General features: G+C 36.4%; 1 protein-coding gene across 1 annotated transcript in view; it reads left to right on the top strand.

The window, feature by feature from the left end:
* The window catches only part of LOC149813310 (proline--tRNA ligase, cytoplasmic-like), a 54,337-nt gene extending 46,052 nt beyond the window's left edge, over positions 1-8,285 (top strand). The window contains exons 12-14 of the mRNA XM_089990966.1: positions 1,001-1,094; positions 7,955-8,024; positions 8,102-8,285. Of these exons, the coding sequence (XP_089847092.1) occupies positions 1,001-1,094; positions 7,955-8,019 (159 nt within the window). The 3' untranslated portion in view covers positions 8,020-8,024; positions 8,102-8,285. The remainder of the gene's footprint in view (positions 1-1,000; positions 1,095-7,954; positions 8,025-8,101) is intronic.
* Positions 8,286-14,948: the final 6,663 nt, after the last annotated feature.

Below are 14,948 nucleotides of genomic sequence, written 5' to 3'. Positions count from 1 at the left end.
GGCATTGTCTAATTCTAAGATCTAAAATTAAGACTCTATGTTGTGTAGCTACACTTTCTCCTGGTATAACCTTACAATCGATGCAACAACCCCTATCTCTCTTTCTAAGTAGGAAAAAATCTATCTGACTCGTATTAACCCCACTTTTAAATGTTACTAGGTGAGACTCCCTCTTCCTAAACCAAGTGTTTGCTAAGATCATATCATAGGACAAACAAAAATCTAAAATCCTTTCTCCACTTTCATTTCTTTCTCCTATACCATAGCCTCCATGGATATTCTCAAATCCATCCCTACTAATGCCTACATGTCCATTAAGGTCACCGCCGATGAAAAGCTTTTCTCCATAAGATGTCTCTTGTACTACTCCATCTAAATCTTCCCAAAATTGATGCTTAATGGAATCATCTAAACCTACTTGAGGTGCATAAACACTAATAATATTAATAATATCCGTACCTAGTACTAATTTAATAAGTAAAATTCTATCACCCTTCCTACGGACCTCCACTACATTATCTATAAACTGACGACTCATAACAATCCCTACTCCATTCCTATTCCTATTTATTCCTGTATACCAAATCTTATATCCCCAAGGTTCTATCACTTTATTTATTAATAATCCTTAAAAATTACGGGTTTTACAACATGATGCTTTGTTATGTAATCAGCTGTGTTTTAGCATAAGCACAAAAGGTTTTGTTTTGTGTGTTAGTTATTACACCATTTTTAATGTATAATAACATCCTTTTATGCTAAAATAAGTTATTTTCTTTTCCTCCTGTTGGCTTGGTAATCTGTGGTTTTCTCCTCTTTTTCCATCATGTTCTTGTCTCTGAATTCGGCTATGAAATATTTTTCATAGTTTTACTAATGAATATAAGGAACCATGGAAAATGCCGACTGCTAATGTGACTATATGTCATCACAACAGTTCTGAAATGTGTACACTTTTTCATTCTTTTTTTCTTTAATTTTGATGGATGGGTTCTTTCAGGAAGTTGAAAAAGATGTGAAAGCAAGAACAAAAGGTGAAATGGGAGCAGCTAAATCCCTTTGTACACCATTTGATCAGCCACCTCTTCCTGAAGGTATTTCTTAATATATTGAGAACCACATATATGGTCACATAGGATTCTATATTTTGGTTTCAATGCACATGGTTGATGTTTAACATTTTACTGGACTTTATATCTGTTATCTTCATCAACCCTAGGCACTGTCCCATCTAAATTCTACATGTGGTTGGCTCTATTTTTTTCCATTCAATTTGCAAAACTAAAAAACTTTGTTTTGGATGACAAGCTCCTATTTGATATCTGCCTTTTCTCTTTTGTCTACTCAATGCTGAAATCTTATATGCATACAAGCATAAATATCAGCCATCTAACGTTGCTGCTTGTGTTGTGTTAAGTAGCTGTACTTCGTCCTTGACCCTTCCTTTTCACTGGCATCTACCATTTCCCAGCTGATACCTACACAAAATTTTGGGAACCTGGACTTTTTGTTGATTACCAAAGGACAAAATATAAGAGAAAATGAACCTGTAAAGGTGGTCTTTTTTACTTGAATCGTCACACACTTGAAGGGTTACGGGGTAAAAAGTGTAGTTTTGCTATGACTCTAACTATTTATTTTGTTTGGCACTAAGAATGCTGGACATCTTGGATAAAATCTGAAAGGCTTAACCCAATTCAAAGCTTGCATGTAATCTAGAGGCTTCGATCCTCTTGGATCATCGAAGCGTGTATATTATGCTAGGAACCATTGTCATCACCAACAATTTTGCCAACTTCTAAATCCTCAGGGCATGTTAAGAAATGGACTTGCATATATTTTGTAATTTTTCTGCTGGATTTATGTACTGTCTGGTGGGCTTCACAGGTATTCTCTTTTATGATGATACTTTTTTAGATGTACCTCTTATTTTGGACAGTATAACAATGAATTAACTGTTTAGTACCAAAAATGTGCTTCTAGATTATTGAATATCTTTTAGAGGGGTCTTGCGATTAAAATTTTTCAATGGAATTTACTTACATGGGGACCTTTTTTTCTCCACTATGTGATTCTTTTGTTTTCTAGTCAGAATGTGCTTCTTGTATCATGAATGAGCCAATGAAAATATTATGCAGGGTATCTTGGTCTTCTTGCTATCAAAGCAATATAGTTCCAACCATGAGAGAGAGAGCAAAGAAGATGAAAAGAGAATAAAGAGCTACACTACATAAAAGGGATAACCTCCTTTTTGGTTACACAAGAAGACAAAAACCGTTGACCCTCTAACCTCATATACAAATACAAAAATGCCCCTTATTAAATAATACATGTACAACATTGATAGGGTAAAACAAAAGAGCACATACAAATAGTAATACAAATGATACATTAGGGCATTACACTTCTCAATACTCTCCCTCAAACTTGAGATGATCCTAATGGAATCATCCCAAGTTTGGAAAGAAAAGGTTGAAAGTGTGCAGGAGCCAAACTTTTGGTCAATATATCTGCAACTTGCTCCTTTGAGCTCACATGCTCTAGTGAAATAACTCCATCTTCATAAGCCTTCCTTGTAAAGTAACAATCAGTTTCAATATGCTTGGTTCTCTCAGGAATTTCAAGATTTTTTGGCAATATGAATTGCACTCATGTTGTCACAATACAAGGATGTACTTCCACAAACTTTCACTTCAAACTCTTTAAAAAGTCATCTTATCCAAATAATTTCTGCAGTAATCTGTGCCATGGCTCTGTATTCAGCCTCAACAGTAGACAAAACAACATATTGCTTCTTGCTCTTCCAAGATATCAAAGAACTACCAAGAAAAACACAAAAATCGGTAGTTGAAAGACGGTCCTTAGTTGATCCTCTAAAATCTAAGTCACAATATGCTCTAATATTTGTAGAGGATGAAGCTGAGAAGAACATGCCAAAATGCATAGTGTATTGTCACCTGGGTACGAGTGCATGTGCGAGTACGAGTACAAAGAGTACGAAACAACAATTCCAAAAATGTGGGTACAGGGACACGACTATATATATGTATATATATATATTAAATATCACATAAATACAAAATAAACTGAATATAATTGATTATATATTGAAAATATAATATATAATATAATATAGGACACGCAAAATGGCGTGTCCGGTACCCATATCCGTGTGAACACGTGTATGCCACCTAAAGTGGCATGTCCCGGTAACATAGATAGTGTGATGCCAAAGAACATGTTTCACATATTGAATTATTCTTTGTATAGCTTCCAGATGAACTGAGGTGGAGGCACTCATAAACTAACTAACTGCGTGCCCTGCATATGTGATGTCAAGTCTAGTGATAGTTAAGTATATCAAACTACCCACAAGTTGCCTATAGAACACAGGATCTTCAAGTTTCTAACAATCTGTGGCTCTCAATCTGATATTTGCTTCAATAGGAGTAGCCATTCTCCTACGGTCATCTGCAAGTCTAGCCTTCATCACTAGGGCTACGTTTGGCCCCTCAACTCGCACTCTGATTTGAAATCAAAGTGATCCCAGGGCAACCCGTGAGATTTCAAATCTCATGGATTGCCATGATTTTGAATAAGACTAATTCGAAAATCACTGTTGTCGAAAATCTCATGTTTGAGCCCTCACAGGTTGCCATGATTTTGAATAAGACTGATTCGAAAATCACTGTTGTCAAAAATCTCATGTTTGATCCCCCTTCTTGAGTATGATGAATATGAGATTTCAGGCTTCTTTTAGAATCATTCTCTCAGGGCCCTGAGAGAGTGATTCTAAAAGATGCAACTGAACATGCCCTAGATCTGTTGCATACTTATGTTGAGATAGATAGAGCCCCCTTCTTGAGTATGCTACTTTCAGAACTAGGAAATACTTGAAATATCTCAAATCCTTCATCTCAAATATGTTTGTCAAACTTTTTTTTTGGTGATCATAATTTTTTGCACATCATCTCCCGTGATCATATCATCAACATACAAAAGCAACATACATTTTCCGTGCTTGGAAGAGGATACAAACAAAGCATGGTCATGATAACTCTTATCAAAACCAAGAAATTTTAATGCATTGCTAAACTTCTCAAACTAACCGCATTATGCCTGTTTGATCAGGAGTGTCCTGGTCCCTTATGCCAAAAAAGGACTCATCTAGACTAGTTGCTCCCAAACCAACTTCACATCTCCTATCTCCCTTCCTTTGGCCAAATCCAATCATCTTCTCTGATAGTTGATTCTACGCAACACAGTCGATAGGGGAAAAGTTAACATCACAATTAAATTTTGTTATTTGACCAACAGAAATGAGATTCATGGCTAAGGTTAGAACATGATAAACTTGAGAGACATTAAGGTTGCTTCCAGAAAAAGAGCTATAAGAGACACTACCAACCTTAGAAATTGCCATAAAAGACCTGTTAGCATCTCAAAATACACTACTGCATGTCGATTAGGATGAACTCATGGACTGACATATGACAAGATGTCCCTGAGTCATATGACAAGATGTCCCTGAGTATATTGACTATGCATAAGCAGTACCAGAGGAAGAAGAATGGTCAGAGGTAGATGGGGCAGTGGCAGACTGCCCAAGAAGCTAGAGCTGCTGAATCTGCTGCACCTGCTCCAATAATTGCTGTTGAATACTACTCCCAAGCTGAGTAGGACTCTACATAGAAGATGCTCCAATATGAGAACCAATGTTTTTCACATCCGATGGGTCAGTCTTAATTTTGAAGCTCTCTTCCTCAGTAGAGATGGTCATTACTCCACCTTTCTTCTTCTTGAGCAAAGGGCAAAAATTCTTCATGTGTCCAAAACTTTTGCAGTAATGGCACTGAATGGAGCTCATGTCTTTACGACTTCCACTAGACCGGCCTCCAGATCGACCTCCACCTCAAACTCCAAACTGGTGAGTCATAGCTAACACACTCTCTGATGGGGTCTGACTGTCGAGAGACTTGAGCTTAGTCTCTTCTGCAAGAAGATCACATAAGGTCTGGACCAATGTAGGAAGAAAGGACCGATGTAGGATATTGTTGTGTATGCTATCAAATTCAGGACGCAGAGCCATGAGAAAGTCTCACTTGTTTCTGGTCTTTGGCCTCTACATTTTGATTCTTACATTCCACACATTCACTACATCTATCACACTTTGAAATGACCATCATAGAGGTCAAGGCATTTGATGCTTGCTGAAAACAAACATAAAAGTCCTGAATAGACTTATTTCCTTGCCTCAAGGACTTCAACTCCTGCTCTAATTGGTATCTCTTCTCCCAATTAGATTGCTCATAGACCTGTTTCAAATATCCCCATGCATGATGCATCCTTGTTATTTTCATATTTCATAATATTCACTAAAATATTATGCTCCACAGCCATAACTTCACTTTGGCATTGTCTCTCTCCCAATCTATAATATTTGTCTCATAGTTATCATCTCCTTGCTTGGGCTTGGCTTTGGTGCCATCCAATCAGTTTGCATAAACTCCACCTAGTATGCAAAATTAGACCCATGAAATTTTACAGGGATAATCTGAATGTTTTCTTCTCCATACTTCACTTCAACCCCACTACACAATAAGCAAAAACAAAAACAACAACAACAACTATGCCTTCATCCCAAAACTGCAGCTGCACAAAAATAAAACCAACAACAACAACCACAAGCTACCAAGAGTAGTGCTAGCAACACCAACCCAACAGTCAAAGATTGCAAGATACACACCAAGAAAGGGGAACAACAATACCCGAGAGTATGCAGTCAAATACAGGTCTCTAATATCAAACAAAAGCCGAACTATGCTGAAAAACAGAACTACAACCATCAAAATGAAAGTGGACAATCACATATGCAAGTGACATCTCGTATGCATACCCAAAGAACCATCAAATCTGAAGCACACCACCAAAATGAGCCAAAACAATACATGTAAAAGCTTTCTCACGTTAAAATGACCAGATTATATTAAACTAAAGCCACCAAAAACTATTGATCTTATCAGAACAATCAGAAATCCAAATCTGGTCACTATTCATAAAATCATAAAAAATTCTATATAAAATCAAGTATACCTCCAAGCGGAATGATTCTTGAATTAAAAATCATCTAAAATCAAGATCTATCAAAGCTTCAACTCAATCGAACCAAACTGAAACAAATGTACTGGCGTCCTTGCGGCACACAAAATGAGGTACACTCCCGATGCACCAGAATGGAGTTTCTTCTTCCTCTTTCCTTCCAGATGATTACCAAATACCTCCCTCTAGGGTTGGGTATTGCTTTGATACCATATCAAAGCAATAGAGTTCCAACCATGAGAAAGATAGCAAAGAATATGAGAAGAAAAACTTCATTAACTTTGGAATAAAGAGCTACATTACATAAAAAGGGACAACCCCCGTTTTTGGTTACACAAGAAGACAAAAATTGTTGACCCTCTAACCTCCTATACAAATACAAAAATGCCCCTCGTTAAATAATACATGTACAACATTGAGAGGGTAGCACAAAAGTGCACGTACAAATAGTAATACATACGATACATTATCATATTACACTTCACAACACTTGCAAGGAATCACATCTTTTATTGAGGCCAATTCTTGGTGATTAAAATGGCTTTTCGTTCTTGAATAAAAGATATCATTACTCCTTTTGCAAAATTGCATGTGTCATTTCCTAGAAGGTCCAAGGGCATCACCTCCTTCTGTTATAATTAAACCAGAAACATGTCTATTCATGGAACGTGGGCTATGTTTATCTCATGGTGAAATTTTCAGTATTGTGAAAAGCAACCACAAATCAATAACCTAGGAAATGTCAGATTAGCAGTCATAAATGCAAAAGAGGATCAAATTCTGGATTGTATTTTTTTTGTAAAGCCTTCATAAAACTAGGAAAATGACTAGAGACCCTACTTCCTGATAATATGAGGGCCAGTTAGTCTTCATTATCTAACTCCTGATGTGGCTGAGTGTGCTGCGGAAGTAGGGCAGTGGTCATCGACTTGCAAGATCCATATCCTGAGAACAGGGATGCTAGCCCTACTATCGGATCCATGTGCTAGTCAGGGCAAGGTCTTTCTTGTTTCATAAGATTATATAAAACCATTTACGGGAATTTGTTCAACCAAGAAAACATCCATTTTCTTGCATATTTGTATCTTGCTTGCATATGCTGCTTAAATATGGAAAGTGGTACTCTGAAGCAGAAACACTCCTCTCGAACCAAGAACTAAATAACTCACATTCCACCAGTGAATGATGATGTTCTTGTAAGATGGGAAAATCTTGTAATGATGGGGATACTTATGGTGTTCCTAACTCATAAGCTATGTCACACAGACTTGGCTAGGGGGTCGATGCACCCGCGTCGACACGCCCCGACACGGGTGTGGCTTCGGACACAGGGCGGACACGGTCAACGCACCGGGGCCGAGTCCATCCACATTTTGGACTCGGCCAACTTTGACCGAGTCTATTTTTTGTCCATTTTTAGGGCAAAAAACTAAAAAAATCGATTTTATATATATATATATATTTTTAAAAATATATATATAACCGAGTCTTATTATTGTTATATATATATAGCCGTGTCCCCTAATGGGCACAACTTTGACCTAGTCTTATTATTGTTATATATATATATATATATTTTAAAACATATATATAGCCGAGTCCCCGTGTCCAAATTTTTTGAAATTGTGCTGCACCCGTGTCGCACCCGCACCCGCACCCATGTGACATAGCTCATAAGGAATCATTCCTCAATATGTTGTTTTTAGACTAGTGGTATTAGACCAATAATCTGACGGCCTATCTAGGCCCTTCATATGAGATAGGGAAATCCACCCGAGTGGTTTATACTTGATGACATTCTCGCTGTATGGTAAACAGTTCTCTCTTATTTGTTATGATTCTCTATTTTTTGTAGGTACTGCTTGCTTTGCATCGGGCAAGCCTGCAAAGAAATGGACTTACTGGGGAAGAAGCTACTAAGTCAGGTATCTAATTGTTAGACTGACCTTTGCTTTGGACACGTAGAAGGCAATGAGGAATGTAGAATCATTCTGTTGTGCAGGCTTGGTTAGCATGTGGCATTACCTCAATTTGGTTCTTCAGATCATAATGTTGGGGCGCCAGTAACTGAGCTGCATGTATGATGGGCCATGCCATTGAAATTTTGGTCTGTTGAAGACGGATTGTCAAGGCTAATTGTTTGATTGGTTTGAATGAAATATTCTTTTGGCTGTCCTATTTTTTTTCCATCGTGGCCTTGTTGTGCTTGTCTAAGGCTTTGTTGTTCCTAGGGAATTTCTTTTGTTTGTCAGGTTTAGATGAGAGAGAGAGAGGAATCGGATTTTAGTTTCTCTAATTTCCTGAATCCAATCACATCCTTAGATATAAGAAGCCTTTGCTCATGGAACTTGTTTTAACGTCTACATGAAATAGCTTTGAGTACTTTCTTGATTTTGATTAGGAATTGGCCAAAGTGGCTTTGATGGGCAGGCTAGTCATAGAAAAGCCTTATGAAATATTATGTCCCTTATCATTCCATTGACATTTGGCACCTTTTTGTTTTTTTGTTTTTTTTAATGGCAAGCTGAGGGGCAGCGCTTGGTGTGATCTTAAACCAAGACCCCTCGTCAAGATAGTGTCATGAACCAAGTCGATCCTATTACGGTTTTACTGCTCTTTTGTAGGATATGGATTCTGCATTTCATGAGTATTTGGGAATGTGTTTGATTTGAGGAATTGAGAACTTGTTTGCAATCTAGAATTTTGTTGTGAAATACATGAAGTGCAGAATTCAAATTCCACAAAACAAAGGGGTTTGCGGCAAGTATTACCGCAGAGCTACCTGATCTTGTCGTGTAGGTGTAATTTTGGTTACATTGAATCTTTTACTAGTGGAATAGGCTTTGTTGATTCCATCGGACAGACAATGGCAGTGAGAAGTGGAATGGCTCTTGGGCCATACCTAATGCACTCCTGTACTTCATCCTGAGTGTTGGGGAAGGACATGGCGAACTTTTATCATTTCCTGTGTGCCTGCTCTCCCAGGACTTGAACGTGCATGACGATGCTGGCAGCTTGATCACTTTATCATTTCACCATGCAGTGACCCTTGCTCTTGGGTCATCATGCATCCAAAATCTCTAGGGTTTTGATTTTGTGACAGTGTAATTGTGTCATCAGGATGTGTTATGACCTTAAATACCACTCGTGTAATCTTAAAACTCTTAATGTCGTGGTCTTATTCACATTGTCACTTGATTATATCCAGAATATCTCTGACCCGACTGGTTCCGTCTTACTTCCTAAGGGTCCTGGTCTAGAACTGCTTTGTGAGCTGAGCATGGCTTATTCTCTGAGATGACGTTTGGGGCCCCATATATAGACCAACAAGCTTGACTGGATATACTTGAATACTGATTCCAGTTCACTCTTAATAACTGAGATTTGAATCCTACCCACCACAGGGTGCACCCAGCTTCAACTTTATGGCAAGGGACACCCCTTTATGGGTTTTAACCCCCAATCTCACAAACCCGAGTTGTCCGGCCTCTGGTGGTAGAACCCTTGAGGTCCTCCCTGCCCACTGGAGAGTACCCCTAGCTTCAGCCTTACGGTAAGGGATGCTTCCCATCGTTTCTAACTGTGGTCTTCCCATGTCAGGTGAGTGGGTTTTTAACCATGGTTGCCCCATGTGGGATGACAGGGAAGGGGGGGCCTTGTGCTCAGTGAAGCTTGAGTTGTATGTTAATGCGCATCCGTGTTTAACTGAATCATACATATTGACATCCAACTTGCAGTAATTGCTATAAAGCAGTAGAATATAGCAAAAAAATTGATATTACTGTCTATGATCTTTGGCACCTAGGCCTTGTAATTAGGTCTGGTAAATGAGGTGAAGGGACCCAGCTTGGCCGTTCAAGTTCCTGTCATTAAAACTGAAATCAAACTCAAGCTCATAAGGATCTTAACTGAGCTTGGGCTTGCAACAATATGAGCTAGACGAGCCGAGCTCGAGCTGGGCTCTTCATAGTATTAGGGTTTATGCAACCAACCTCCTTTTCCAAGCCTCACATCCCAACTAACTACTCTCTAGTATGTATATATTTTAACAAGCATATACGGGCTGAGCCCAGTTGAGCATCCCAAGTTCATGATCGGCTCATGTGATTTTTTGAGCAGCTTGTGCTTAGCTTGCTGAGCTCAATTTACAAGCCCAACCGAGTTTTTGACAAGTCAATTCAAACCAAGTTATGAGCTGCCTCATCTCGCTTCCCAGCCATACTTGGCATTAAGGCTGCAGATTGGTTGGATCCGGGCCAGCGACCCACCTGAATCCAGATATCTGTACAACCTTTAATAGCATTTACTCTGTTTTTGGTCCGACTACATTTGGTTTGATTAGTATCTAGATAAGGTAGATAATATATACAGAAAATGACTGTACTGAATAGGTAATTTGATACATTTTTCTAAAAACTCTATAATTTTTTATATCCTTTTCACGTCCAAAACCATAAATATATGTATTTAAAAAGACCTTTTTACCCTTCACACATGTGATTTCCAAAATATAAGTGAATTTTCTCTCAAATATGTGATTGTTTCCTGTAAAACAATCGATGTTCTCAGGTTTGTATCTCTTCGCTCCGATATTAAAAGGCTACATTTTTATAGTAGTTGAAAAGTTGAGACATAGTCTTATAATTTTTTTTTGTTTTGAGTAAAAGCTGAAAACCCCTCTAAGGTTTTTATTTTGAGCTCCAAAACCGAAATAGAAGCATGCTCTGCAGACTGGAATAGGCGTGACTGCCCTTTTTTATGTATGTTCTATACTATTTTTTAACCATATGTGCTGAAAATTGAGAAAATTAGAAAAAAGGAAAGAGATAAATTATGAAGTTAGCTTTTTAACTCCATCAAGATCACCTTGATCTAACGAGTGATTGAAAAAAAATGTTATATGAAAGATAAATTGTTCGATTGTTCCAGTCTGTAGAACATGCTTCTATTCTGATCTTGGAGCTCAAAAACAGAAACCATAGATGGGTTCTGGCACTTACTTAAAACGGAAAAGTTATAAGCTTATGTCTAATTTTTTCAATAATGATAAAAATGTAGGTTTTTGATATCTTAGTAGACCTGAGAACAAAGTCTGTTATGCAAAAAATATATATACGATTTTTGCATATATTTTCTATGATTTCTTAAATATATGCAATTTCCTCCTATATATGTGATTTTTACATATATTTTCTATGATTTTTTTAAAAATATATGTGATTTTCTTCTAAATATATGTGATTTCCTGCTATATATGCGAATTTTCTCTTAAACATGTGATTTTCTCTTAAATATATGCATTTTTTTATATGTGATTTATCTCTTAAATATATATGATTTTTCCTAAATATGTATTTTTTTTAAATATATATGATTTTAATGAATGAAAAATCACATATATAGGAGAAACTTCACATATATTTAGGAGAAAATCATATATATGAAAAAAAAATCATATATATATATATATAGAAGAAAATTCACATATTTAGGAGGAAAATCGCATATATAAGAGAAAATCACAAATATTTGAAAAAAACTATATATATTTAAGAGAAAATCATAGAAAATATATATAAAAATCACATATATAGGAGGACAACACATATATAATAGGAAATCACATATATTTAAGAGAAAATCATAAAAAAATATATGCAAAAATTATATATATATTTTTTGCAGAATAATCTCTGTTCTGAGGTTTGTATCTCTCTACTCTAATGTCAAAAATCTACATTTTTATAGTCGTTGGAAAGCTGAGACATAGGCCTATAACTTTTCAGTTTTAAATTAAAACCGAAAACCCCTTTAGGGTTCTCATTTTTTAATTCAAAAATCAGAATAAAAGCATGCTCTGCAGATTGTAACAACCGAATAGTCTATCTTCTCGATGTTTCACCCCAACTGCTTATGAGATCAATGTGATTTTGGTGGCATTGGAAATATAATGTCCTGATTTATCTCTATTCTTTTTATATTTTTCTCAATTTTTATAGCATATGACTAAAAAATAGCATAGAGGAAACAAAAAATGCACAATCGCACTTGTTTCGGTATGCAGAGTAGTCTTCTATTTTGATTTTGGAGCTTAAAAAATGGGAACCCTAGAAGGGTTTTTAGCTCTTAAAACAAGAAAATTATAGGTCTATCTCTCAACTTTCCAATGACTATAAAATCACAGGTTTTTTACGTCAGAGTGGAGATACATACCTCAAAATAGAGACTATTTTGTAAAAAATAGTCATATATTTATAAAAAAATTTACATATATTTAAGAAATCTCATGTGTGAAGGATAAAAAGGTCTTTTTAAATCTAGATATTTGTAATTTTAATATGAAGAGAATATAAAAAAATATAGGTTTTTTAGAAAATGCATCATATTTGCCATACAATACAGTTATTTTCCATTCTATTATCCCCATTTCTCAAGTGCAAATATCCACAAATGTCATCTGAACATACACGAGATATGCTGTCTGAGCTCACCAAAATCTACACATTAATCCAACCACCTCCAACACTTTTTAGAGCCGGTAGGATCAAGGTTGGACTCGATCAGTTGATGAACAACTTGGAATTTTATTAAATTGGCTAAATTTAAGAATATCAAACACCCTATAAAGTTTCTTTGAAAATTGATTACTGTGATTCTTGGCTGAGGACAAAGCTACCTTTGGAATATGACCCTTTTGTAGACCTATTGTGGCCAAATACAACAAACCAACATTATCCTTTTCAAGATTCATGTCCCACCATGTTCTTTCTCTACATGGGCACAATAATGGGGTCTAGCAAGATGTTTCTTTGTATTTTATCTGTGTTTTCTCCATGAGAAAAGGGAAAACCACCTCCAGCACAGAGATCTGTTCGTGTTTGCTATGCCTGTCGTACTTACAGTCACTTTCTCGACAGTGTAAACCCGTGGCGCCTCCCTTTTCCTCGGAGAAGAGTCGCCTTGCTTCAGCATAATGTCAAGGATGACACCCGTGGGAATGGAACCTTGACCACCCGCCTAGCAACCAAGGCCCCTTCCCACTATTCATAAGATGGTTTGTTATATTCTCATTAAAGAACATTTTCACTATTCATAAGATAGTTTGTCATTTTCTTGGGTCTTAACCCGCTATAAATCCTATCGGACCTATCTTATGTAGTTTAATTTTAAGGTTCAGAAACAAGATGAGTCACTCATGGCTCGGAATGTGACTCATAAAAAACTTGTTTGAACTTGTTTGTGTGGCTCGTCACCAACTCGTTTGTGATCAGTTCATATTCCTGGCAAACCGAGCCATGAGCAGCTAATTTAGCTTAAATTAATCAAACCCAAATACAGGGTGTTAGGCTCAGGAGAGCTTATATATATATCCTATAAAAGAATGGATGAAATATATATATATATATATATATATATATATATATATATATATATATATATATATATATATATATATATATATATATATATATATATATATATATATATATATATATATATATATATATATATATGAGCCATTAAATGTAATATATAAAAATACATATATCATGTATAAATAGCATAGAATATTTTTACACGAGTCAGCTCGCTCGACTAAAAATGAACACGAGCCCAATCACGAGTTCAATGTACTGGTAAACGAACCGATCCCGAACGTGCCTTGTTGGGTTCGTTGGGCTGGTTTACCAGCCCTACGTGGAGTTTTGTGAACATGTTAGGAAATTGCTGGTAGGTGCATTCATCAGATTTGGAGTCAGTGTTTGGATTTTGAGGAAGGACAAAATGCATCATTGTCATTGTCATGGGCATCGTCCTATGCACGTGCAGTACCAACACTATGAAAAAAAAAAAGGCATAGGGTTCCATGCACTAACATTAGGCACGTCGGCACATGAAATTCCGATATATTGCACAATGGCTGTCCCATAACCGACGTGCCAATCAACGAGTCCCATACGTTGATGGGGCCTCCCAAGGCCACCTTCACTTGGATTATATAAAATAATGCTAAGCATCACCGCCTAGAGAAGGTTGGCCATCATTCTATAGTATTTTCATTATATATATATATATATATATATATATATATATATATATATATATATATATATATATATATATATATATATATAAGTTGCTTTTGAAGGCACCAAATTATATAAAATTATTGTGCTGAAATCATATTTTTGAATAGAAATAACATAATCTAAGGTTTGATTCGTAGCAAACAAACCTTCCTTAATAGATCTATGATAGGCCATCTGACATTAGCTCATATCTCTCTTTATCTTTATATATATTAGTTATGCTCAAGTGTACCATACCCTATAGTAGAAATAGTCTGTTCTATCATATTTTCTTGATGATTTTGTCAAACAAGTCCTATGGACAAGATTGACATGGTTTGTTTGGTGGAAAAAATATGAACAAGATTAACTATGCACATAAAGAGATAGAAAGAGAAATGAAAAATGTGCTAAATAACTATATGAACTTTTTAATCATTTTATGATCGGATGGTCCATATTAGTTCTACTTAAAAACTGACCCTACAAGAAATCTGAGTTTTACTGGCGCACTCGGGCGGTAACACCAGTGGCTTGCGTTAAAGAAAAGGCTTACACTAGCCGCAGGAAAACCGAACGCCAGTGAAAATATATTTTCTGGCGCAATCTTGCACTGCACCAGAAAAATTGAATTTTCTGTGTCACATATTTAACTTGTTCCCGAAAATAAGTTATTGCAGTGCAAAAGCTGTGCCAGAAAAACTCGATTTTCTTGTAGTATGAAAAAATATGCCTTAAACTCTTTTTCCGTCTCTCTCCTCTCCCTCTCCCTGTCTGGCA

This window comes from Nuphar pumila, chromosome 16 (assembly GCF_984573655.1).
Source record: "Nuphar pumila chromosome 16, dmNupPumi1.hap1.1, whole genome shotgun sequence".
In the NCBI taxonomy this organism is placed as follows: domain Eukaryota; kingdom Viridiplantae; phylum Streptophyta; class Magnoliopsida; order Nymphaeales; family Nymphaeaceae; genus Nuphar; species Nuphar pumila.
The sequence above is the reverse complement of the archived record's forward strand: the minus strand, read 5'-3'. Positions and strand labels throughout refer to the sequence as shown.